Source organism: Eleutherodactylus coqui, chromosome 4 (genome assembly GCF_035609145.1).
Source record: "Eleutherodactylus coqui strain aEleCoq1 chromosome 4, aEleCoq1.hap1, whole genome shotgun sequence".
Lineage (NCBI taxonomy): Eukaryota > Metazoa > Chordata > Amphibia > Anura > Eleutherodactylidae > Eleutherodactylus > Eleutherodactylus coqui.
The window spans coordinates 301,680,581-301,708,355 of record NC_089840.1 but is presented as its reverse complement, the minus strand read 5'-3'; the positions used below and the strand labels follow the sequence as shown (position 1 = coordinate 301,708,355).

Here is a 27,775-nt window from a genome sequence, read left to right as displayed (position 1 = left end):
CTACAGGGAAGAGGTCACAGTAGTTTGGCGCAGATGGGTCTACGAGCGGTGGAGTTCCCACTCCTTGTGTTCAATCCATCCATCATCAACTATTTGGACTTTTAGAAAACTGTTAACATTTAAGAAGACTTCGTTGGCAGAACCAATAACATCTGAGCGTTGTCAAAGCCTGCAGTGATTGGTGCGGTGGGGGCGGCGGGCACAAGGGCGAGTTCGCCAACACTACTAGGGAAAGGGCAGAACGAGTCCATGATGCTGGTCCTCCAGTCGGCGGTTTGCTCAGTTGCCATCTTGCTCTCGTTCCGTCTCCTTCGAGCACAATGTAGACTTTCCCGTTCTTTGAAGGTTGACGTCTGGGATAGTCACCGTTTCTGGCAGCCGGACCCCTCAGTGTTAAGTATTTAGGGCATCTCAGCTGGAAGTGGACCTCGTTCTTCAGCAGAAGGTCCTCCACATTGCCAAGGATAGCGCTGTGGGCATGGAGACACTGTGGCCCTTTGTGGGACTGCACTCCTCTCTAGTTCTGTCTGTTACAGTAGACAGTTTATGGTTACTGAAGGACTTGCGGTTGATATACACCGGGTTCCTGGGGAGAGTTAACAAACTGTTTTGTTGATGGACTATTGGACCACCAAAATCTCAGCAGAATCCAAGAGACTTTCACTATATAGCGGGAATCCTTAAGGCCAGACTGGCTGCTTGGGGCAGCATCGGGTAGGTCTGCTGACCAAATGCTTACAGCATACCCCAGGAGCTCCAGGGTTACAGTGTTGGGATGGCAGGAGTCTAATGAGAATTGGCATCAGCCACGTTCCAGTCTAGAGTGGTCCAAACCTTGCTGGAGACCTCCTAAATCAACTAGGACTACCACCACAATGGTGCAGACGGAGTATACTATGCTGCCACTGTAGTGGCCCGGAGGACCCTTTACCAAGTCCTGGGGCCCTCGTTACGAGCCATAAGGGGGATGTAGGAGGCACTCTGCAGGGGGGAAAACCCTGTGTGTCCTTTACGAAGGGTTAAAGCTAGTCTGCCTAGCAACCGTTCAATTCTAATTGGTGGAGGGGGGGGGGGGGGAGTTCTATAAAGCCCGGGAAGAGCCAGGCTGTGGTAGAGGAAGCAAGTCAGCTGGAAGGGGAGCGCAGCGTCGGAGAGCGGGTGTGTGCGAGGAGCTCGGAAAGACAGACCAGCGCGGACCCAACAGCGCCTAAGGAAGAGCCCAGTCTATTTCAACCCTGCTGGCAGTAACCAGAGACAGGGCAGACTCCGGAAGCTGGACGGAGAACAGCCAACGTCATCATGAGCTTTACCAGTCCCTGCGCAGCAAACAGTCACTGTGCCCTTCAGCAAGCCCACACAAGTTCCTCCATTCCTCCACAAATAACCACCCCATGCAACAACCAGATTACTTAGTCTGCAGTCTCATCCACCCGATAGAGCGAGAAAGTTAAGGAATCTAAACCTGCTGTTACGTGACTGCACAAAGTCTGCCGAAGGCCTCTACCGCTCGCTGAGATTGCCATTTTCTGTTTATTGGAAAGAGTCGATAAAAACTGCGCGCCTCTGGTTTTACAAAAGCTCTTTGGTCTGGACACTTTATTTCACTGTTACACCATACTCGGAGGCACTGGCGTCACGTTGAACTGTTACCCATTGCTGACATCAGTCATCTCTGTGTAATCCGTTGACTGCGCAGCCATCGTTCTACACAGAGCAGCCACCACCATGACTAGGCTTGAGTTAGAGAACCAACTTGAGTTACTTCTGCCCACTTCAGCCCGCTGCACCGCGATAACACCACGGCGTAGCGCAGGCTCGGCAGCCCCTTGGTGGTTCTGGACACATCCCACCCTTCTCCCAGGTCGTTAGTCTGTGGTAAGTTGTGGAGGGGCAGTGAGTGGATGGATTGTTCTGAGGCCCCCGGTACGCTGTGCTCCACTTGTGGGGTCTTTTGTTGGTTGGAGCTTTGGCTTCTAGCTACTATTCTGCACATGTGTCCAGGATGGGAGTCCGCACAGACATAACCCCCACCCTCTATTTCACATCCCCAGGACAACTCATAGGGAAACTAGTGACTGACACACCTAGGGGGCTGCAAAGCTGATAACTGCTTATTCTGCTTATTATGCTCCCTATCTGATGAGCGGCATCGGAGCCAGTGACATCCAGTCAATGCTCTGCACATGGGGGGGCTAATTAGGACGCTGCTTGTAACCAATAATCCTGAGATAGAGAAGAGAGCAGGGCGAGGTGCACATCTGTGGGATTGTGAGTGGGGTGCAATGTGTGCACAAGTGTACAAGGGCGGACGGGTGTGGCGCACCCAAGTGCAGGAGGGCGGAGAGATGCGTCCTACACAAGTGCAGGGGGGTGGAGGGGTGTGTCGCACACGAGGGCAGAGGGGTGTGTCATACAGAAGTGCACGGGGGCGGAGAGGTGTGTTGTACAGAAGTGTAGGAGGGCGGAGGGGTGTGTCATACAGAAGTGCAGGAGGGCGGAGGGGTGTGTTGTACAGAAGTGTAGGAGGGCGGAGGTGTTTGTCGCACAGAAGTGCACAAGGGCGGAGGGGTGTGTCGTACAGAGGTGTACGAGGGCGGAGGGGTGTGTCGTACAGAAGTGCACAAGGGCGGAGGGGTGTGTCGTACACAAGTGTACGAGGGTGGAGGGGTGTGTCGTACAGAAGTGCACGAGGGTGGAGGGGTGTGTCGTACAGAAGTGCACAAGGGCGGAGGGGTGTGTCGTACACAAGTGTACGAGGGTGGAGGGGTGTGTCGTACAGAAGTGCACGAGGGTGGAGGGGTGTGTCGTACAGAAGTGCATGAGGGCTGAGGGGTGTGTTGTACAGAAATGCAAGAGGGCTGAGGGGTGTGTTGTACAGAAGTGCACGAGGGTGGAGGGGTGTGTCGTACAGAAGTGCACGAGGGTGGAGGGGTGTGTCGTACAGAAGTGTACGAGGGTGGAGGGGTGTGTCGTACAGAAGTGCACAAGGGTGGAGGGGTGTGTCGTACAGAAGTGCACGAGAGTGGAGGGGTGTGTCATACAGAAGTGTACGAGGGCGTAGGGGTGTGTCGTACAGAGGTGTAGGAGGGCGGAGGTGTGTGTCACACACGAGGGCTGAGGGGTGTGTCGTACAGAAGTGCACAAGGGCGGAGGGGTGTGTCGTACAGAAGTGTACGAGGGCGTAGGGGTGTGTCGTACAGAGGTGTAGGAGGGCGGAGGTGTGTGTCGCACACGAGGGCGGAGGGGTGTGTCGTACAGAAGTGCACAAGGGCGGAGGGGTGTGTCGTGCAGAAGTGCATGAGGGCTGAGGGGTGTGTCGTGCAGAAGTGCATGAGGGCTGAGGGGTGTGTCGTACAGAAGTGCATGAGGGCTGAGGGATGTGTCGTACAGAAGTGCATGAGGGCTGAGGGGTGTGTCGTACAGAAGTGCATGAGGGCTGAGGGGTGTGTCGTACAGAAGTGCACGAGGGTGGAGGGGTGTGTCGTACAGAAGTGCACGAGGGTGGAGGGGTGTGTCGTACAGAAGTGCACGAGGGTGGAGGGGTGTGTCGTACAGAAGTGTACGAGGGTGGAGGGGTGTGTCGTACAGAAGTGCACGAGGGTGGAGGGGTGTGTCGTACAGAAGTGCACGAGAGTGGAGGGGTGTGTCGTACAGAAGTGTACGAGGGCGTAGGGGTGTGTCGTACAGAGGTGTAGGAGGGCGGAGGTGTGTGTCGCACACGAGGGTGGAGGGGTGTGTCGTACAGAAGTGTAGGAGGGCGGAGGGGTGTGTCGTACAGAAGTGCACAAGGGCGGAGGGGTGTGTCGTACAGAAGTGCATAAGGGCTGAGGGGTGTGTCGTACAGAAGTGCATGAGGGCTGAGGGGTGTGTCGTACAGAAGTGCATGAGGGCTGAGGGGTGTGTCGTACAGAAGTGTACAAGGGCGGAGGGGTGTGTCGTACAGAAGTGTACGAGGGTGGAGGGGTGTGTCGTACAGAAGTGCACGAGGGTGGAGGGGTGTGTCGTACAGAAGTGCACGAGGGTGGAGGGGTGTGTCGTACAGAAGTGTACGAGGGCGGAGGGGTGTGTCGGACAGAAGTGTAGGAGGGCGGAGGGGTGTGTCGTACAGACGTGCACGAGGGCGGAGGGGTGTGTTGTACAGAAGTGTAGGAGGGCTGAGGGGTGTGTCATACAGAGGTGTAGGAGGGCGGAGGTGTTTGTCGCACAGAAGTGCACGAGGGCGGAGGGGTGTGTCGTACAGAAGTGTACGAGGGTGGAGGGGTGTGTCGTACAGAAGTGCACGAGGGTGGAGGGGTGTGTCGTACAGAAGTGCAAGAGGGCTGAGGGGTGTGCCGTACAGAAGTGCACAAGGGCGGAGGGGTGTGTCGTACAGAAGTGCACAAGGGCGGAGGGGTGTGTCGTACAGAAGTGCACGAGGGTGGAGGGGTGTGTCGTACAGAAGTGCACTAGGGTGGAGGGGTGTGTCGTACAGAAGTGCACGAGGGTGGATGGGTGTGTCGTACAGAAGTGCACGAGGGTGGAGGGGTGTGTCGTACAGAAGTGCACGAGGGCGGAGGGGTGTGTCGTACAGAAGTGTACGAGGGCGGAGGGGTGTGTCGGACAGAAGTGTAGGAGGGCGGAGGGGTGTGTCGTACAGACGTGCAGGAGGGCGGAGGGGTGTGTTGTACAGAAGTGTAGGAGGGCTGAGGGGTGTGTCGTACAGAGGTGTAGGAGGGCGGAGGTGTTTGTCGCACAGAAGTGCACGAGGGCGGAGGGGTGTGTCGTACAGAAGTGTACGAGGGCAGAGGGGTGTGTCGTACAGAAGTGTACGAGGGCAGAGGGGTGTGTCGTACAGAAGTGTACGAGGGCAGAGGGGTGTGTCGTACAGAAGTGCACGAGGGCAGAGGGGTGTGTCGTACAGAGGTGTAGGAGGGCAGAGGGGTGTGTCGTACAGAGGTGTAGGAGGGCAGAGGGGTGTGTCGTACAGAGGTGTAGGAGGGCGGAGGTGTGTGTCGCACAGAAGTGCACGAGGGCGGAGGGGTGTGTCGTACAGAAGTGTACGAGGGCAGAGGGGTATGTCGTACAGAGGTGTAGGAGGGCAGAGGGGTGTGTCGTACAGAAGTGTACGAGGGCAGAGGGGTGTTTCATACAGAAGTGTACGAGGGCAGAGGGGTGTGCTGTACACATCTGCAGTGCGGTGTTTTACATTACCAAGCTGCACTATTCCATCCCCATAAACACGAACCCTTTATGACCCTCCAGACATCGATAGCGCTCAGATCTGGAATTGGTTTTGGCGCCGCCGTTGTCTGAGCTTCATCTTTGCGGTTTTAGAACGATTCATACGATTATTGCCGATGAGACCCCGGTCTGTAATTAACACGGCGCTTACAGGATGATGACGGCTCCAAGCCGCGGGATACGGGACTCATCGCTGCAGGTCTGGTGATGAATGTGTGACCGTGCGCCGTCTGACCCAAAATGGAGGACGGCGTCTCGTAATCCATGCAAATAAATGTAACCCTTTTAGAGGTTAATATAAAATAATCGCACTTCACAGAGATGTAGCAGAGCTGAAAGTGCTGCTGACCGGCACTGATTCAGGCATAGTGATAAAGGGGGATTCCCAGCACTAAATACACGCTGAATGAGCCCCTTATCAGAGCCCCACTATTAGATCCCTCTGCCCCCTTTATTAGACCCCTCCAGACCCATTTATCAGTCCCCCCCCCCCCCGACCCTCTTTATCAGAGCCCCCATCTCTCTTTATCAGAGCCCTCGGCGCCTCTTATCAGAGCCCACCACTGCCTTCATCAGAGCCCCTCTATCAGAGCCCCCTGGCCCCTTTTATTAGAGGGGTCCGCCCCCTTTATCAGAGCCCTCGACCCCCTTTATCAGAGCCCCCATCTCTCTTTATCAGAGCCCTCGGCCCTTCTTATCAGAGCCCACCACTGTCTTCATCAGAGCCCCTCTATTAGAGCCCCCTGGCCCTATTTATTAGAGCCCACTGACCCCCTTTATCAGAGCCCCCCGGCCCCCCTTTATCCGAGCCCCCTGGCCCCCCTTATCAGAGCCTCCTGGCCCCCTTTATTAGAGGGGTCCGCCCCCTTTATCACATCCCCCATCTCCCTTTATCAGACCCCTCGGCCCCCTTTATCAGAGCCCCCTACCCCCTATATCAGAGCCCCTCTATTAGGGCCCCTGGTCCCCTTTATTAGACCCCCCCGGCCCCCTTTATCAGAGCCCCCATCCCTCTTTATCAGACCCCTCGGCCCCTCTTATCAGAGCCCACCACCGTCTTCATCAGAGCCCCTCTATTAGAACCCCCTGACCCCCTTTATCAGAGCCCCCAGACCCTCTTTATTAGAGCCCCCCGGCCCTCTTTATCAGAGCCCCCCAACTCTCTACTAGAGCCCCCTGCCCCCTTTATTAGAGCCCCTGGCCCTCTCACGATTGGTGCTTCCCTGTACGGTAATTGCCCCCCCCATAAAATCACGTGACCAGATATTCCTGCAGAACCATTTTATTACCCAATGGGATCTACGCCACTCGCTGGGGGTCTAATAACGGGGTGGTCGGTGGGTACAGTATATAATTCTGAGAATGACGGGAGCGGGGGGCCGCGATACTCGGCATATGGGGTCTCCAGGTTTTGTGGAAGGGTTACAAATTTGACCTTTGCAAAGAGCTAAGAGGGAGAGGAGAGTCCCCTATAACTCCTTAATAGTAGGCGCTGGCCAGCAGGAGGGCGGGACTTGTTGCTCGGAGCCACCAATCAGAGTGCATCTTTCTCCTCTCAGACTGCTCTGGAAGCATGAAAGCTGCGCTGTGATTGGCTGCTGAAGTACTGCCCCCTGCGGGAGCTCAAGGTTGGAACTCTTTAAATGTGAACCAACAAAACCTTGAGCCCCGCGGAGAAGCCCGTGCGGCGCTCCTGGCGCTCCTCCAGGGATTTGGCGCCTTTCTATATGAGACGCTGCGGAGCTTCTCTGTCTTGTAATTAACAGCAGTCACTATAAGTGGCGCCCTGAGTTCTGCGCCGCGGCTTCTCACGGATGTTGTCCACACTCGGCCCATTGGGTCTGAAGGCTGATGCGCTGGTCCGTAACTCATTGGGTTGTATAAGGGTCTTGTGCAGATGGTAGATGGCGCCTGGGCGGTGGCACACGAGGGGCTGAGGTGCTGAATTACGGAGCCATCTGCCCTCCATAATCTGCTGCGCTATTCTGTCTGGTAAAGTGCCAAAAATGAACCGAAAACAGCTGAATTCTACCTAAAGCGGTGCCGCCTCTTGTCCCTTGCAGGGTCCCATCTACACACCATAGCTGGCATGTCAGATGGGACCCCCGGACAGAATTTATAGACGGGTCCCAAAGGAATGGTTTTCTGGGCTGCAGGAATGATGGGACCAATGAGGGCGGAGTCAGACTACACAAGGCGTGTTTGTTGTCAGCTAGTCGCTAAGCTTATGGCTGACAGTCGGTGACCACTGAGTCCGGGGCGTGTGTCTGCAGTGCAATGTGGGGGTGGACTAGTCAGTGCGCCGCTCACTGCGGAGACCGGAGGGACGATGGGGATAAGGCCGCCTCGCACAAGTGTATATGAACTGCGTATAGGCATGTGATGTATGCGCGTATAATACGCGGTACATCGCAGCGATTCACATTTATTTCCGCCGTCCCGCTCGCATTAGCGGATTGTCATTACGGATAATACGTGAGTAACAAAGATGTTCTACTTTATCGCATATTACTCGCCATAAAGCGCCATTGTTCTCTCTGGGTGCGTACAGAACGCTGTCCTCGCGGAATTACATTGTGAATACGTGGCGTTTACACAGAACATCGCTCAGCGGCACAGCGGGAAACCTAAAAAGGCAAAACAGGAAGCCTGCGCATGACAGCGAGCGCGAAATACCGACAGCGAGCGCAAAGAAAAGACAGCGAGCGCGAAGAAAAGACAGCGAGCGCGAAGTGCCGTCAGCGAGCGCAAAAAAGTCAGCAAGCGCGAAATACCGACAGCGAGCGCAAAATACCGACAGCGAGCGCAAAATAGCGACAGCGAGCGCAAAATACCGACAGCGAGTACAAAGAAAAGACAGTGAGCGCAAAGTGCCGTCAGCGAGCGCAAAAAAAGTCGGCGAGCGCGAAATACCGGCAGCGAGCGCAAAATGCCGACAGCGAACACGAAAACCGACAGTGAGCGCGAAAAACCAACAGTGAGCGCGAGATACCGACAGCGAGCGCAAAATGCCGTCAGCGAGCGCAAAAAAAGTCAGCAAGCGCAAAATACCGACAGCGAGCGCAAAATACCGACAGCGAGCGCAAAATACCGACAGTGAGCGCGAGAAGCCGACAGTGAGCGCGAGAAGCCGACAGTGAGCGTGAAATGCCGTCAGCGAGAGCGAAATGCCGTCAACGAGCGCGAAATGCCGTCAGCGAGCGTGAAATACCGACAGCGAGCGCGAAATACCGACAGCGAGCGCAAAGAAAAGACAGCGAGCGCGAAGTGCCGTCAGCGAGCGCAAAAAGTCAGCGAGCGCGAAATACCGACAGAGAGCGCAAATACCAACAGCGAGCGCAAAATACCGACAGCGAGCGCAAAATACCGACAGCGAGCCCGAAAAACCGACAGCGAGTGCGAAAAACCGACAGCAAGCGCGTGAAGCCGTCAGCGAGCGCGAAAAACCAACAGTAAGCATGGGAAGCCGACAGCGAGCGCGAAATACCGACAGTGAGTGTGAAATACCGACAGCGAGCGCAAAATACCGTCAGCGAGCCCGAAAAACCGACAGCGAGTGCGAAAAACCGTCAGCAAGCGCGTGAAGCCGTCAGCGAGCGCGAAAAACCAACAGTGAGCATGGGAAGCCGACAGCGAGCGCGAAATACCGACAGTGAGTGTGAAATACCGACAGCGAGCGCAAAATACCGTCAGCGAGCGCGAGAAGCCGACAGCGAGCGCAAAATACCGACAGTGAGTGTGAAATACCGCAGCGAGCGCAAAATACTGTCAGCGAGCGCGAGAAGCCGACAGCGAGCGCAAAATACCGACAGCGAGCGCAAAGAAAAGACAGCGAGCGCGAAATGCTGACAGCGAGCGCGAAATACCGACAGCGAGTGCAAAAAAAACGACAGCGAGCGAAATACCGACAGTGAGCGCGAAATACCGACAGTGAGCGCAGAATAATGAAAGCAAGAAACGGGTGGCAAAAAAACAAAAGTGTGTGTGAGACACGAAGTTGTGCACGGGCAACATGCATGGCGAAACGAGGCCACACCACGGTAACCTGGCACAGCGCTCTACTGCACACCCGTGTGAACCACCCGTCCCGGGCGCGGCGCGTCACAAATAAACACTCTGATTCTGGGACAAAGTTCCGCCCGGGTCCCTGAGGGCGGCTATATCACCTGCCGCCCGTCCTCTGCGCCATTGTCCGTCTGCCGGTTTCCGGGCCCCGTCTTAGTCTATCAAGATGGCTGTTGCAGTCTTCGATGACCCAATGCGCACTGGCGTTGGGTTGGACTACTGATACGCTACAGCTGCTCTCTGATTGGTCAGCGTTTCTCACATGATCAGCACTGGCCAATAAGATTAGAGTGAGGTGGCTCAGACTACTGCTGCATAGTGTGAAGACTCAGGTGAGTCAGAGGGCAGCGGCATCGAGAACCTACGCCCCTCCGGCCCCGGAGACAACATGGTCCGGCACCGCATCGGGGCGCTACAAAAATAGTGAAAATGAGCAAAACCTTTAAGACTCCTTGGAAATGAAAGTCCAGGAATGTAAGGCGCCCCCACTGCCACGCAGAAGACCGCTGCTCATGTGCGGAGGGGACTGTGGACCCTCAGGTAGCGGGTCTGGCTGCGGTTACTGGGCTGCATTGGAATAGCCCGCTACCTAAATTAATCACAATGTGCGCTACTTAATATGTCGCCGTCATGGTGGAGGCGGAGCCTAATGTTCTGTTCATCCCTCTTCCAACAGACGCTCATTATATAACCTGCAGGATCCAAGAATGTGCAGAGACCACCCGCAGCGGCCCCTTCTCCCGCTTCATCGATACCAACTCCTTGGTGGTACAAGACCAATACGTCTTCATTCAGGTAAGAGGGGGTCATCAGCAGGGACCCCCCAGGAGACCCCTGTACTCAGCTATCCGTGCGTCTCCTCGCGCCTCGCCTGCAGATACTGCGAGACACTTCAGTTTTACACCTTCTGTATTTCTAGATGAAATGTTCTCACCCAGGAAAGAGCTGGCATATAGAGGTGGGCGGAGCGGCGGACCCCCGGGACAGACGGGGTGAGGAGGTTGTGCTGGAATCTGCGGCTACAATCCGCGCCGCATGTCCGTTTCCGCACGGATTTTGTGCAGATGCTTTCTGCAGCTAGCGGGCGACACTTTACGGCTGCTGTAAATGCGGCGGGTATCCTGATATCCCTTGGGGTCCCGTAGACTTCTCCCCCGGCCTCTCATGACCTGCTGCCAGCTTCAGCGCCCGCCTTTGGTCAGTCCTATTCCTATTGGATACTGTGAGATGTATTCGCAGGCGACCACACGCTGGGGGAGTACAAGTAGCGTCCAGTGATGTCGTTCTCTGGGGGTCCCGGGGGGCTTCACATCTTCCTACTATACTTTCTTAAGACATCCTCTCAAGAAGTTCCTACAGATCGGATAAAGGAGTTTATATGCATTTTCTTTCAAAAGTGGTCTTTCTGGCCATTTTGTAGTATCCTGGGTTCACATTCTTACGTGAAGAGAAGCCCCTCCCACTGGACTCTGCAATTGCCCCTCCCACTGGACTTCACTATCGGTTCAACTGATAGATTTGAGGTTCCAGAGCTCCAAGTGAGAGGTAAGTCCTTTCACTGTATAAGAGGACACCGGCCACCTCCCTGCCATTCTCCTCAGTCCCCTACAGCCACAGCTCTCTCTGCTAGCACACATCAGCCTCTTCAGGGGCCAGGACGCATTGCTGGTGGCCACTTACCAGTGCTGCAGGTCACCTACCGGTGGGTGTATCACTCTGCAGAATCCTCTGGGGAGGGTCCTGCCAAATCCATCTAGGAGTCCCAGAAGGCTGATGTTACTGGCTGTACTCCAGGGGACATATAATGTGTTGATGTTACTGGCCGCACTCTGGGGGACATATAATGTGTTGGAGATGTTACTGGCTGCACTCTGGGGGACATATAATGTGTTGGAGATGTTACTGGCCGCACACTGGGAGACATATAATGTGTTGGAGATGTTACTGGCTGCACTCTGAAGGACATATAATGTGTTATAGATGTTACTGGCTGCACTCTGGGGGACATATAATGTGTTGGAGATGTTACTGGCTGCACTCTGGGGGACATATAATGTGTTGGAGATGTTACTGACTGCACTCTGGGGGACATATAATGTGTTGGAGATCTTACTGGCTGCACTCTGGGGGACATATAATGTATTGGAGATGTTACTGGCCGCACTCTGGGGGACATATAATGGGTTGGAGATGTTACTGGCTGCACTCTGGGGGACATATAATGTGTTGGAGATGTTACTGGCTGCACTCTGGAGGACATATAATGTGTTGGACCTGTTACTGGCCGCACTCTGGGGGACATATAATGTGTTGGAGATGTTACTGGCCGCACACTGGGAGACATATAATGTGTTGGAGATGTTACTGGCTGCACTCTGAAGTACATATAATGTGTTATAGATGTTACTGGCTGCACTCTGGGGGACATATAATGTGTTGGAGATGTTACTGGCTGCACTCTGGGGGACATATAATGTGTTGGAGATGTTACTGACTGCACTCTGGGGGACATATAATGTGTTGGAGATCTTACTGGCTGCACTCTGGGGGACATATAATGTATTGGAGATGTTACTGGCCGCACTCTGGGGGACATATAATGGGTTGGAGATGTTACTGGCTGCACTCTGGGGGACATATAATGTGTTGGAGATGTTACTGGCCGCACTCTGGGGGACATATAATGTGTTGGAGATGTTACTGGCTGCACTCTGGGGGACATATAATGTGTTGGAGATGTTACTGGCTGCACTCTGGGGACATATAATGGGTTGGAGATGTTACTGGCTGCACTCTGGGGGACATATAATGTGTTGGAGATGTTACTGGCCGCACTCTGGAGGACATATAATGTGTTGGAGATGTTACTGGCCGCACTCTGGGGGACATATAATGTGTTGGAGATGTTACTGGCCGCACTCTGGGGGACATATAATGTGTTGGAGATGTTACTGGCTGCACTCTGGAGGACATATAATGTGTTGGAGATGTTACTGGCCGCACTCTGGGGGACATACAATGTGTTGGAGATGTTACTGGCTGCACTCTGGGGGACATATAATGTGTTGGAGATGTTACTGGCTGCACTCTGGGGGACATATAATGTGTTGGAGATGTTACTGGCTGCACTCTGGGGGACATATAATGTGTTGTAGATGTTACTGGCTGCACTCTGAGGGACATATAATGTGTTGGAGATGTTACTGGCTGCACTCTGGGGGACATATAATGTGTTGGAGATGTTACTGGCTGCACTCTGGGGGACATATAATGTGTTGGAGATGTTACTGGCTGCACTCTGGGGGACATATAATGTGTTGGAGATGTTACTGGCTGCACTCTGGGGGACATATAATGTGTTGGAGATGTTACTGGCTGCACTCTGGGGGACATATAATGTGTTGGAGATGTTACTGGCCGCACTCTGGGGGACGTATAATGTGTTGGAGATGTTACTGGCCGCACTCTGGGGGACATATAATGTGTTGGAGATGTTACTGGCCGCAATCTGGGGAACATATAATGTGTTGGAGATGTTACTGGCCGCACTCTGGGGGACATATAATGTGTTGTAGATGTTACTGGCCGCACTCTGGGGGACATATAATGTGTTGGAGATGTTACTGGCTGCACTCTGGGGGACATATAATGTGTTGGAGATGTTACTGGCCGCACTCTGGGGAACATATAATGTGTTGGAGATGTTACTGGCCGCACTCTGGGGGACATATAATGTGTTGTAGATGTTACTGGCCGCACTCTGGGGGACATATAATGTGTTGGAGATGTTACTGGCTGCACTCTGGGGGACATATAATGTGTTGGAGATGTTACTGGCTGCACTCTGGGGGACATATAATGTGTTGGACATGTTACTGGCTGCACTCTGGGGGACCTATAATGTGTTGGACCTGTTACTGGCCGCACTCTGGGGGACATGTAATGTGTTGGAGATGTTACTGGCCGCACTCTGGGGGACATATAATGTGTTGGAGATGTTACTGGCCGCACTCTGGGGGACATATAATGTGTTGGAGATGTTACTGGCTGCACTCTGGGGGACATATAATGTGTTGGAGATGTTACTGGCTGCACTCTGGGGGACATATGATGTGTTGGAGATGTTACTGGCCGCACTCTGGGGGACATATAATGTGTTGGACCTGTTACTGGCCGCACTCTGGGGGACATGTAATGTGTTGGAGATGTTACTGGCCGCACTCTGGGGGACATATAATGTGTTGGAGATGTTACTGGCCGCACTCTGGGGGACATATAATGTGTTGGAGATGTTACTGGCTGCACTCTGGGGGACATATAATGTGTTGGAGATGTTACTGGCCGCACTCTGGGGGACATATAATGTGTTGGAGATGTTACTGGCCGCACTCTGGGGGACATATAATGTGTTGGAGATGTTACTGGCTGCACTCTGGGGGACATATAATGTGTTGTAGATGTTACTGGCCGCACTCTGGGGGACATATAATGTGTTGGAGATGTTACTGGCCGCACTCTGGGGGACATATAATGTGTTGGAGATGTTACTGGCTGCACTCTGGGGGACATGTAATGTGTTGGAGATGTTACTGGCCGCACTCTGAGGGACATGTAATGTGTTGGACCTGTTACTGGCCGCACTCTGGGGGACATATAATGTGTTGGACCTGTTACTGGCCGCACTCTGGGGGACATGTAATGTGTTGGAGATGTTAGTGGCCGCACTCTGGGGGACATATAATGTGTTGGAGATGTTACTGGCCGCACTCTGGGGGACATATAATGTGTTGGAGATGTTACTGGCCGCACTCTGGAGGACATATAATGTGTTGGAGATGTTACTGGCCGCACTCTGGGGGACATATAATGTGTTGGAGATGTTACTGGCCGCACTCTGGGGGACATATAATGTGTTGGAGATGTTACTGGCCGCACTCTGGGGGACATATAATGTGTTGTAGATGTTACTGGCCGCACTCTGGGGGACATATAATGTGTTGGAGATGTTACTGGCCGCACTCTGGGGGACATATAATGTGTTGGAGATGTTACTGGCTGCACTCTGGGGGACATGTAATGTGTTGGAGATGTTACTGGCCGCACTCTGGGGGACATGTAATGTGTTGGACCTGTTACTGGCTGCACTCTGGGGGACATATAATGTGTTGGAGATGTTACTGGCCGCACTCTGGGGGACATATAATGTGTTGGACCTGTTACTGGCCGCACTCTGGGGGACATATAATGTGTTGGAGATGTTACTGGCCGCACTCTTAGGGACATATAATATGTTGGAGATGTTATTGGCCGCACTCTGGGGGACATATAATGTGTTGGATATGTTACTGGCTGCTCTCTGGGGGGGACATATAATGTGTTGGAGATGTTACTGGCCGCACTCTGCGGGACATATAATGTGTTGGAGATGTTACTGGCTGCACTCTGGGGGACATATAATGTGTTGGAGATGTTACTGGCCGCACTCTGGGGGACATATAATGTGTTGGAGATGTTACTGGCCGCACTCTGGGGGACATATAATGTGTTGGAGATGTTACTGGCTGCACTCTGGGGGACATATAATGTGTTGGAGATGTTACTGGCCGCACTCTGGGGGACATATAATGTGTTGGAGATGTTACTGGCTGCACTCTGGGGGACATAGTGTGTTGTAGATGTTACTGGCCGCACTCTGGGGGACATATAATGTGTTGGAGATGTTACTGGCCGCACTCTGGGGGACATATAATGTGTTGGAGATGTTACTGGCTGCACTCTGGGGGACATGTAATGTGTTGGAGATGTTACTGGCCGCACTCTGGGGGACATGTAATGTGTTGGACCTGTTACTGGCCGCACTCTGGGGGACATATAATGTGTTGGACCTGTTACTGGCCGCACTCTGGGGGACATATAATGTGTTGGACCTGTTACTGGCCGCACTCTGGGGGACATATAATGTGTTGGAGATGTTACTGGCCGCACTCTGAGGGACATATAATATGTTGGAGATGTTACTGGCCGCACTCTGGGGGACATATAATGTGTTGGAGATGTTACTGGCTGCTCTCTGGGGGGGACATATAATGTGTTGGAGATGTTACTGGCCGCACTCTGCGGGACATATAATGTGTTGGAGATGTTACTGGCTGCTCTCTGGGGGGGACATATAATGTGTTGGACCTGTTACTGGCCGCACTCTGGGGGACATATAATGTGTTGGAGATGTTACTGGCTGCTCTCTGGGGGGGACATATAATGTGTTGGACCTGTTACTGGCCGCACTCTGGGGGACATATTATGTGTTGGAGATGTTACTGGCTTCTCTCTGGGGGGGACATATAATGTGTTGGAGATGTTACTGGCCGCACTCTGGGGGACATATAATGTGTTGGAGATGTTACTGGCCGCACTCTGGGGGACATATAATGTGTTGGAGATGTTACTGGCTGCACTCTGGGGGACATATAATGTGTTGTAGATGTTACTGGCCGCACTCTGGGGGACATATAATGTGTTGGAGATGTTACTGGCCGCACTCTGGGGGACATATAATGTGTTGGAGATGTTACTGGCTGCACTCTGGGGGACATGTAATGTGTTGGAGATGTTACTGGCTGCACTCTGGGGGACATATAATGTGTTGGAGATGTTACTGGCTGCACTCTGGGGGACATATAATGTGTTGGAGATGTTACTGGCCGCACTCTGGGGTACATATAATGTGTTGGAGATGTTACTGGCTGCAGTCTGGGGGGGACATATAATGTGTTGGAGATGTTACTGGCTGCACTCTGGGGGACATATAATGTGTTGGAGATGTTACTGGCCGCACTCTGGGGTACATATAATGTGTTGGAGATGTTACTGGCTGCAGTCTGGGGGGGACATATAATGTGTTGGAGATGTTACTGGCTGCTCTCTGGGGGACATATAATGTGTTGGAGATGTTACTGTTTTCATTGCAGAGGAAAAGTTTTGTTGTTGGTAAATTTGTAGTTTTTTGGACCCTTTTTGGGGACAGTAAAATAACATTTCCATCTCTGATTCTTCCGGCTATTATACGGCGTTGCGCAGGTGCGATAAGTGCCCCCATATTGCCATCGTCCGCTGATGAGTTTTTGTGTTTATTTGCTGAACTGGATCTTTTCTCTTAAATGTTTTTGTGACTTTTTACATGAAATGTCCACCGAATACCGCAGAGCAAATCCACAGCGTCAGTTAATAACCCGCAGTACTTGTGAGCTGCTGGATGAACCACAGAGCCCAGCAACGTTCACCTCCTTCAGCAGTGCAGAACCGGGGATAGGGGGGGGGGGGAGGAATAAACAGCAACTCCCGTAACAAGTCCCCGCAGTGAGGAGACAAATGCAAAGAAATCCCAAACAACCACCAACTTCCATCTGACACAACACGGTGGCTCGTGCTACGCCGGGACAGCTGCCAGCAGACCGTTGGAGGCGGGGCCGAGTAGGCGGAGCTACAGGAGGGACATGCCGGTCTGGGTGCCGATGGGTGACCGAGCCCTCTCCCTGTTATCTGCTAACATGCTGTAGTTGGGGCTGATTGTGGCATGTAAGGGGTTAAGCTGGCAGTTAGAGCCGGAGCCGGGCCGTCAGCAGAGCCACCGCCGTAACAGGGATAAGCTTATTAGTGGCGTCAGTAAGAAGCAGTTTTGGCCGTGCCTGGGGTTTAGGGACTGTAGGTCACAGATGAGACCCCCGTGATCGCCTCCTGGGGGCGCCTGATATTGGAGGCGGAGCTTGTAGATCTGCTGCACAAGTCAACCAGAGAGAAACAACGAAACTCATCGCAGAAGGAAGTCGCCGACCTAAAATGCTGAATGTTCTTATTTTAGAAGTCGGTTCAGTTTTTGTTCTTTTACTTGAAGTCAGAAAACAAATCGGATTTTCTGATATTTTGGGGGTTTTAGTTTTTTTCTCCAAAGCGCCGGTGTTCAGCCTGGAAGCCGCAGCGATCAAAGTGCAGAAGCGGGAGGCGACCTTCTGTTCCCGCGGTTTACACCGCTGAGTGTCTGCTCTTTCATCCCACTGCTGCCATCAGTGATCACCGCCGTCTCGTTCCCAGGTGGGGAGGGGGGCGCTCTGCTGACGCCCTACTGACGCCCCCGTCCTCAGGGAGACCTCTCACCGGGGAAGAGAATGGATGCCAGTGATGCTTTATTCATTGAGCGGGGCCGAGTGTGGACGACCAGAGGGGCCGATCTCCCGAATATTCAGGCGCCACAGAACTTCCTGCCATTGGAATGGAAACTGCTACAAAATCTGCTGATGTGGAATTCGTCATCCTTTTCTGTCAGTATGTAGCAGAGGGCAACCTTGTATCTGGGGGGTCGACGGAACTGCGCACAGCATGTCTCCCGGGGACCAGGACGTGTTCTCCGCTGCTCAGTGACACAAGTTTTGCGCTCTTTTGCCCGCTGGAGTCTTTCTGTTTCTCTTAGACACAATGGCGCTGGAACTGGTCGTCTGCTGTTATACCATCCGTGCGGAGGAACGGCGAGTTGTGCGTTCGGACACGTTAGTTGGAGCTCCAGCGATGTATTCAGCTGACTGTGCAGCCTGTTGGTCAGAACAATTCCTGACATCCTCCTCCGACCCCTTTCAGTGATGAGTTGTTTCCGTCCGCAGGATCCCCTTTCGCTGGATATTTTCCTCGATCGCGCCATTCTCTGTATACTCTCCACACGGTTATATGAGAAACCCCCCCGCGGTTGGCGGTGCGACCCCCGCTAGTCTAGCACCAATGACCGGCCTTGTTGGAAGTCGCTCCGATCGCTGGATCTTCCATCTATTGTGGATTCACACTGAGACTGATCCGTGGAAAACTTGTCATTGATTTTATGCCGCACTGCGGGGTCACGGGGAGAATTACCATACAGGGAAGAGCCAGGGGGCTCTAATAAAGGGTCGGGAGCTGTAATGTAGGACCATGGGGGCTAAGAATGACCCAGCATCTCTGACTGCAGCCGGTTATAACCCCAGTGGACAAATAGTGTTGTCGATAGAAGCCAAGGATTGGTAATGGGTAGGTATCAATTGCAGTATCAGGGAGCAGGTAGGTAATGTAGTCAGGATGTAGCCAGGGGTCGGTAAGAGGTAGGTATCTCTTACAGTAGCAGTGAGAAGGTAGGTAATGTAGTCAGGATGTAGCCAGTGGTCGGTAAGAGGTAGGTATCTCTTACAGTAGCAGGGAGCAGGTAGGTAGCGTGGTCAGGATGTAGCCAGGGGTCGGTAAGAGGTAGCACCAATCATCTAGAGAGGAGCGGTTCTAGCAGAGCTAGACTGAAGGCAGAGAGACCGATAATCTCGCAGGATGGGAGGCGCCGGGAGCCGTTTATACTGGGCAATCAGGAGCAGGAGATCAGCAGGGATCAGCAGGGATCAGCAGGGGAGCTCTCCAGCTCTCTGTACGGCTCAGCAGGAAGGCCACCGCCTGGAGCCCAGGAGCTCCTGGAACCGATTGTGGGATCTGCCTTGTGTATAAAGAGTAACTGTATCCCTCCGGCCAGCACAATTATATATATATATGTTTCAGGAGCAGGCTCAGCTGAGGTTGTCCACCGGTGCCGTCCTGGGGCCGGTGGTGGTTGTGAACCCTCGCTGTGTCCTGGGCCCCCGCTCACAGGTTAGGAGCGCAGGCGTGGTCGTGTGTCACACTGTAGCATCCTATTAATACCGGCATGTATTCTCTGTCGACCAAACAAATAATGAGGAGAGAGCAGAGGTTTAATTTACGACACCTCCGGAATGGCGCGGCGAGGTGCTGAGTCGTCTTTTGATTGATTGAATAATTAGACCGTCTCTGCAGACAGACTGTTGTTTCTGTGACAGATCCTCGCTGTTTGGTAGGCGCCAACCGCAGAGCGTCCCTGTTTGGTTTCCCTCGTGGAGGCGCGATATCGGGTGATAATTGGTTTTCCGCGCCGTATTGTTCATTTTGCCACTTAATATTCATCTGTTCCTAAACCGCGCGGTCCGACCGACTCCGCCGCGCCCGCTCTGCTCTGCATCTCCAGTAAATTGTCATTTGATACAATTGCCCACAATTCTTGGACGTTCTCAACGGAATCGGCGAATAACGTCTGCGAGGAAAAGATGAGCAACTTCAGACAAAACCCCAAATCCCAGCCGCCCGTCAGACTACCGAGAGGTCCTGCGGGGGGCGACCTCGTGTGGGGCCAACCGCTCAGCTCTAGACTGATCTGTTGGATAAGCGGCGCCCCTCCGAGTCCCCGCCTGAGTCCTGCCCTCTAGTGGAGAGCAGGAGATCAACTGGCGAAGGGCAGAACACCTGCTTAGATGAACTTTATTGGCAACGCGTTTCACACCGACTCCCTTTATAAGCCGTGAACAACAAACAGAAAAGACAAACTTCTAAGCGGTTTGAGGCGGCTGCTCTCCTTCCCTCCAGCGGTCCTTCTACTGGCTGCAGCCCCCCGGCGGGGACTCATATGGAGATGCCCGCAACCGCCAGCTGAGGGCGCTCCACCCAGTGGAATGCCATCCTGCGAGCTTAACCCGCATCAGAGGTGGCCCCGCTTCCGTGGCAGTTCTGCCCATCAGAGCGCTGTCTTTATTAGACGGGCCTACAAGCGGGCGCCGCTCTCTTCTTGGACTGCAGGTTTGGAGGATGTTGGTGCTTTTTTTAGCAAAATTAAAATTAAATTTTCTCTTTGAAATACATGAAAAAAAACTATTAAAAATGTACATAATATAAAGTCTAAACGGAATGACCCCTTTATTAGTGCCCCCTGCCCTTTAATAGAACTTCTGTCCCAGTTTTAGAGCCCCATGCCCATTAGCGCCCCCAACCAATTATAGATCCTCGGGTCCTTTATTAGGGAGAAGTTTTCTGTGGATCAGTCTCAGTGTGAATCCACATTAAATGGAAGATCCAGCGATCGGAGCGACTTCCAACGAGGCCGGTGATCGGTGCTGGATTAGCCGGGGTCTCACCGCCAACCGCGGGGGGGTCTCATGTAACGGTGTGGAGAGTATACAGAGAATGGCGCGATCGAGGAAAACATCCAGCGGATGGAAACCACTCATCAGTGAAAGGGGTCGGAGGAGGATGTCAGGAATCGTTCTGACCAACAGGCTGCACAGTCAGCTGAATACAACGCTGGAGCTCCAACTAACGTGTCTGAACGCACAACTCGCCGTTCCTCCGCACGGATGGGCTATAAGTGACGATGTAAGTGATTTCACCAGGGAATAAGGATGAAGGAAGAACGGGTCTGCGGACGATGGGAGACGCATATGATGGCGGACTGCTGGCTGCATGTCCAGCGCCAATGTGCAGGGATATCTCATCCCTGAAATCATAACATGTAGTTTCATCGAGGTCGGCATGAAGAAACTCTTGTTTTATCCGTGTTCTGGGGATTTATCTTTGCACTGCGGTCCGTCTTTACACGTATGATACAAGACGTGTGTGTGGATACATGTATAATACAGGACGTGTGTGTGGATACATGTATGATACAAGACGTGTGCGTGGATACATGTATAATACAGGACGTGTGCATGGATACATATATGATACAAGACGTGTGCGTGGATACATGTATGATACAGGGCGTGTGCGAGGATACATGTATGATACAAGACGTGTGCGTGGATACAAGTATGATACAGGACGTGTGTGTGGATACATGTATAATACAGGACGTGTGCGTGGATACATGTATGATACAGGGCGTGTGCGAGGATACATGTATGATACAAGACGTGTGCGTGGATACAGGTATGATACAAGACGTGTGCGTGGATACAGGTATGATACAGGACGTGTGTGTGGATACATGTATAATACAGGACGTGTGTGTGGATACATGTATAATACAAGACGTGTGCATGGATACAAGTATGATACAGGACGTGTGTGTAGATACATGTATAATACAGGACGTGTGCGTGGATACATGTATGATACAAGACGTGTGCGTGGATACATGTATGATACAGGGCGTGTGCGAGGATACATGTATGATACAGGGCGTGTGCGAGGATACATGTATGATACAAGACGTGTGTGTGTGGATACATGTATGATGCAAGATGTGCGTGTGTGGATACATGTATGATGCAAGACGTGCGTGTGTGGATACATGTATGATACAAGACGTGTGCATGGATACATGTATGATACAAGACGTGTGCGTGGATACATGTATGATACAAGACGTGTGCGTGGATACATGTATGATACAAGACGTGTGCGTGGATACATGTATGATACAAGACGTGTGCGTGGATACATGTATGATACAGGACGTGTGCAATGATACATGTATGATACAAGACGTGTGCAATGATACATGTGTGATACAAGACGTGTGCGTGGATACATGTATGATACAAGACGTGTGCGTGGATACATGTATGATACAAGACGTGTGCGTGGATACATGTATGATACAAGACGTGTGCGTGGATACATGTATGATACAAGACGTGTGTGTGGATACATGTATGATACAAGACGTGTGCGTGGATACATGTATGATACAGGACGTGTGCAATGATACATGTATGATACAAGACGTGTGCGTGGATACATGTATGATACAAGACGTGTGCGTGGATACATGTATGATACAAGACGTGTGCGTGGATACATGTATGATACAAGACGTGTGCGTGGATACATGTATGATACAAGACGTATGCGTGGATACATGTATGATACAGGACGTGTGCAATGATACATGTATGATACAAGACGTGTGCGTGGATACATGTATGATACAAGACGTGTGCATGGATACATGTATGATACAAGACGTGTGTGTGTGTGGATACATGTATGATACACACATCTCTGGGCAGATTCCGTGCCAGAATGTTTGAAGGCTGCATGTGGTGATCACGTTCTTCGTAGAGGTCTTTGCTCCTCTTGCGACTAGAGATGAGCGAGCGTACTCGTTAAGGGAAATTACTTGAGCGAGTATCGCTATTTTCGAGTAGATGCCTGCTTGTCTGAAAAGATCCGGGGGCCGGTGGGGTGAGAGAGAGATCTGATCCCCCCCCCCCCCGGTCTCCCCCGCCCCCCGAATCTTTTTGGGCAAGCAGGCATGTACCTGAAAATGGCGATACTCACTTGAGTTTCTGTCCTCACCGAGTACACTCGCTCATCTCTAGCCGCGACAGATCATAAAAGGCGGAAATTGTAAATGTGTCACCCAGCAAGGTGTTGAGGATCATCCGACCGACCGGCGCACAACTAAAAGAGGGAGGAGCCAAAAAAGACGCAGGGAAAATAACGGGAAAATGACAACAAGTGGTGAAAACTGAACATTGAAAATGACAATATGACAGCCGCCACGTCCAGGAAGGCCCCGCCCAAAGGCCCCGCCCAAAGGCCCCGCCCAAATACCAAGAATCACTTCGGGAAGCAAAAACGGCCGCTACAATGTGCGCGGGTTCAATCATTGGGCAAAAGAAAGTTTAAATCCCCCCCTTTTGCCAGATCTATAATAAAAATCCAATCATAAAAAATACATATTTGGTATCGCCGCGTCCGCAAAAGTCCGATCTATCAAAGTAGCGCATTATTTACCGCGCACGGTGAACGACGTCCGAAAAAAAATAAAGAGCGACAGAAATGCACTTTTTCAGTCACCCTGTCTCCCATAAAAAACACAATAAAAAGCGATGAAAAAGTTGTATGTATTCCGGATTAGAACTAACGTAAACTACAGGACGTCCCGCAGAAAATGAGCCGCCGCTCAACTATGTCAACGGAAAAATAAAAATGTTATTGCGAGTACAAGATGGCTGCAGAAAATCATAAAAAAATGTATTTAAAAAAAAAAATAGTAAAAACAGCAAAGTTTGGCATCGCGGTAATCAGACCGGCCCAGAGAATAAAGGTGTCCGGGCGTTTTTGTTGCAGTTTGTGCGCCGTAGAAACCAGACGCGCTGAAAGATGGCGGAATGTTGTTTTTGTTTTTTTTTACTGCACTTAGAATTTTTAAAAAGTTTTTCAGTCCATTATATGATACTTTATGTAGCACCAGTGAAAAACACAACTCGTCCCGCAAAACACAACGCGCAGAAGGCGGCGGCGATGGAGAAATAAAGGAGTTACGTGTCATTAAGGGGTTAAAATTAAAAACAAAAATCCTAAACATCCCCCAATTCTCTGACACGTGTCTGACAGTCTTCGCCTCCCGCGTCCCGAGCGCCACCTTCTTGAAGACTTCTTGAGGTCTCGGTTTCCTTCTTCCCACTCCTTAAGGGGTTGCAGTTAGGCTCCTCAGTATTTTGGAGCTCGACAACCCCTTAAGGTGTCTCTTAATAACCAAGCGCCAGGCGTTTTGTGGCGGCAGTGCGGCGGCGCACTCAGCGTCTTCCGCGCTTCTCCTTTTTTTTCTTTTTTAATTCTGAGAAGCCGCGATTCTTCGGAGAAATCAATCCCCACAATTTATTTTTAACTTCTAACTCCTTCGCTGCCATTGATTTCATCTCTGCGATCAATGGCTGGAAGAACAACTCATCAGAAGTGCGCTGGCCTGATCCAAAGACGCCATCCAGCCGAACATTAAGAGCTTATTAGAAAACGAAGATGTTTAATGATGAGTCTGACCAGATGAGGAGATCCCGGACCCCGAGGGCTGGGAGGAGTCCTGATGGACGCTCTCACTATATTCTCCGGGATGCTCTGGGACACCTTCCAGCGGCTGGTAAAATATGAGGCCCGTAAATCATGGCTGCCCCCCTTCAGCTGGAGCGTGTCTGCGGCAGGGGACTTATTCACTCTAGCGCTCCATTAGTCACTTGGGATGACTCTCTTAGCTTCGCGTCTACTTTACCAGCCCGTCCAGGAGGCAGACACTTGTCTCTGTCCTCACACGGTCCAAGCATTCGCCCACCTGCTGGCAGCCCTGCGCTGGAGGTGACACACCTTTATCGGAGTGTCTAAGGAGATGGGCCGATGGGAGCAGAAGCCAAAGATTGGAAGCATTGGAGTGACAATGTGTGGATGGCCAATGTCCCTTGTACTTTGATGGGGGTACTTGGGGGTTTATCATCAGGGACATAACAATCAGTGAGTGTTTGGTATAAAGCGCCACTTTTCCACCTAATCTAAAAGTCCTCCGGCACAATGCTCTGGCCATGGCATGTGTCTGGCCCACCTCCTCACGCTGGTGCATGTCATTTTGCTGTGGGCCGCCGACAGGACGTCTCCCCTGTTGGTAGGTGGCTGGATTGGTCAGCTGGCAGGTGTGTATTCCAGTCAACCAATCAATGTTGGCTTGTGGACATTAGTTTTGGCTCCTCCCCAGAGGATGCCGGTTATACTCTTAGTCTGAAGGTACTTCTGGTCAGTCAGCGGTTCAAGGTCGAGTCCTGCCTCTCAGCTCAATTACTTTTTCTGGGGTGCCGTTACCTCTTTTCTCCTGTACGTTTGTGGTTCTAATACGTGTAACTTTCCACATTCCCTGTCACCATCTAGGAGAAGTCCTGGTCACCTCCGGTCCCTGATGTTGGGCTGCCCTCATTGCCCCACTTTTAGGTAGGCTCTCCTCGTAGTAGGTTAGGGTCAGATCCTCTGGTTCCCCATTTGTACATTTCCTTATGATATTTTGTGTTCTCTACTTTTATACTTGGTGTCTATATTCGTCCTTTAAGGACACCAATATTGTCTCCGCTTTGGACATAGCAATACATTTGCTGTGTCCGTCTCAGATATAACGTTGCTCTTCAGAAGTCTTTCGTCTAGGGGCCAATGTACTATATGTGAAAGTATTGGACCAAGACAAACCAAGCTCCAGACTCTGAATCCATGAGGACTCCATGTCAGGCCAAGCAGGCATTACCGTGGCCATGAGGTCTAGCTTAGGAAGGGCAACGTTGGTCGTGTGATGGTTAAGGGATGGTCTATAGTATTAGAGACCCCACTGATCACATATAACCTCTACTGAGCATCCATAGACCTTACTACACCAACTCTTGCTTCCGTACGTTCCGTCCTGATATCCCTAGTCGGTCAGTAGCCATTAGGGATTGATGGAAGTGCCGGTCACACGGGTTAGCCTCACTGCGACATTCCACAGGCAAGTAATGGGATGGGACTACGTGTCGCTTGTTCAACCAACGGGAACTTTAAATTAATGCCTCACCGCCAGCACAATCCAGCTTGGAACTTGGTGCACTTAAGCTAGCAGCAGACCTGGGTGATCGGCACGGACAGGCGGGAGCCGCGAGGCTTGGATTTCACATTTAAAGTTCCTAGCAACAACGTTCGGTCTTACAAATCTTACAATTCCTGGAGCTCGTGCCTGGGTGCCGGCTGCTTCCTTCTAGCGCCTATTCCTCAACTCCCACCAAAATGGCCTGCACACTCCTTCCAGATCAAGGCAAAGCTGGCGTGTCTGCGCTCCCCGCGATTACTGTGCTCGGCCGCATACAGCGAAATAACCACGACCAATCATAACCTGTATGTGGGTATTACAGCATGGCCAAAGAACAAGGAATACCAGAACGGCATGAAAGAAACATTCGTAACGGGGGACAACTGCTACATTAATATAGCCTCCACTGGTGGCATAGCCCGGCGCCTCATAGAACATGGTAACATAGTAACATAGAACATGGTAACATAGTAACATAGAACGTGGTAACATGATAACATAGAACATGGTAACATGATAACATAGAACATGGTAACATGATAACATAGAACATGGTAACATAGAACATAGAACGTGGTAACATAGAACATGGTAACATAGTAATGTAGAACATGGTAACATAGTAACATAGAACATGGTAACATAGTAACATACAACATGGTAACACAGAACATGGTAACACAGAACATGGTAACATAGAACATGGTAACATAGAACATTGTAACATAGTAACATAGAGTATGGTAACATAGCAACATACAACATGGTAACACAGAACATAGTAACATAGAACATGGTAACATAGTAACAAAGAACATGGTAACATAGTAACATAGAACATGGTAACATAGAATATGGTAACATAGAACATGGTAACATAGTAACATAGAACATGGTAACATAGAATATGGTAACATAGAACATGGTAAAATAGTAACATAGAACATGGTAACATTGTAACATAGAACATGGTAACATGGTAACATAGAACATGGTAACATAGAACATGGTAACATTGTAACATAGAACATGCTAACATAGAAACTGGTAACATAGTAACATAGAACATGTTAACATGGTAACATAGAACATTGTAACATAGTAACATAGAGCATGGTAACATAGAACATGGTAACACAGAACATAGTAACATAGAACATGGTAACATAGAATATGGTAACATAGAACATTGTAACATAGAGCATGGTAACATAGCAACATAGAACATGGTAACATAGAACATTGTAACATAGCAACATAGAACATGGTAACATAGAACATGGTAACATAGTAACATAGAACATGGTAACATATTAACATAGAACATGGTAACATATTAACATAGAACATGGTAACATGATAATATAGTAGCATACAGCATGGTAACATGGTAACATAGAATATGGTAATATTGTAACATAGAACATGGTAACATAGGAACATAGAACATGGTAACATAGGAACATAGAACATGGTAACATAGTAACATAGAACATGGTAACATAGTAACATAGAACATGGTAACATATTAACATAGAGCATGGTAACATATTAACATAGAACATGGTAACATGATAATATAGTAGCATACAGCATGGTAACATGGTAACATAGAATATGGTAATATTGTAACATAGAACATGGTAACATAGGAACATAGAACATGGTAACATAGTAACATAGAACATGGTAGCATAGGAACATAGAACATGGTAGTACAGAACATGGTAACATAGTAACATAGAACATGGTAACATGGTCACATAGTAACATAGAACATGGTAACATAGTAACATAAAACATGCTAACATAGAACATGGCAACATGGTAATATAGTAGCATAGAACATGATAACATAGTAACATAGAACATGGTAACACAGAACATGGTAACATATTAACATAGAACATGGTAACATTGTAACATAGAACATGGTAACATGGTAACATAGAACATGGTAACATAGTAACATAGAACATGGTAACATAGTAACATAGAACATGGTAACATAGTAACATAGAACATGGTAACATAGTAACATAGAACATGGTAACATATTAACATAGAACATCGTAACACGATAATATAGTAGCATAGAACATCGTAACATTGTAACGTAGAACATGGTGACATGGTAAAATAGAACATGGTAACATAGTAACATAGAACATGGTAGCATAGTAACATAGAACATGGTAGTACAGAACATGGTAACATAGTAACATAGAACATGGTAACATGGTCACATAGTAACATAGCACATGATCACATAGTAACATAGAACATAGTAACATAGTGACATAGAACATGCGAACATAGAACATGCTA

The 27,775-nt window shown here is 50.6% G+C and overlaps 1 protein-coding gene across 1 annotated transcript in view; it reads left to right on the top strand.

Annotated features, from left to right (window-relative positions):
- SORCS3 (sortilin related VPS10 domain containing receptor 3) overlaps positions 1 to 27,775 on the top strand; it is an 810,393-nt gene that overhangs the window by 524,467 nt on the left and 258,151 nt on the right. Inside the window, exon 7 of the mRNA XM_066601804.1 lies at positions 9,962 to 10,080. Coding sequence (XP_066457901.1) covers positions 9,962 to 10,080 — 119 coding nt within the window. The remainder of the gene's footprint in view (positions 1 to 9,961; positions 10,081 to 27,775) is intronic.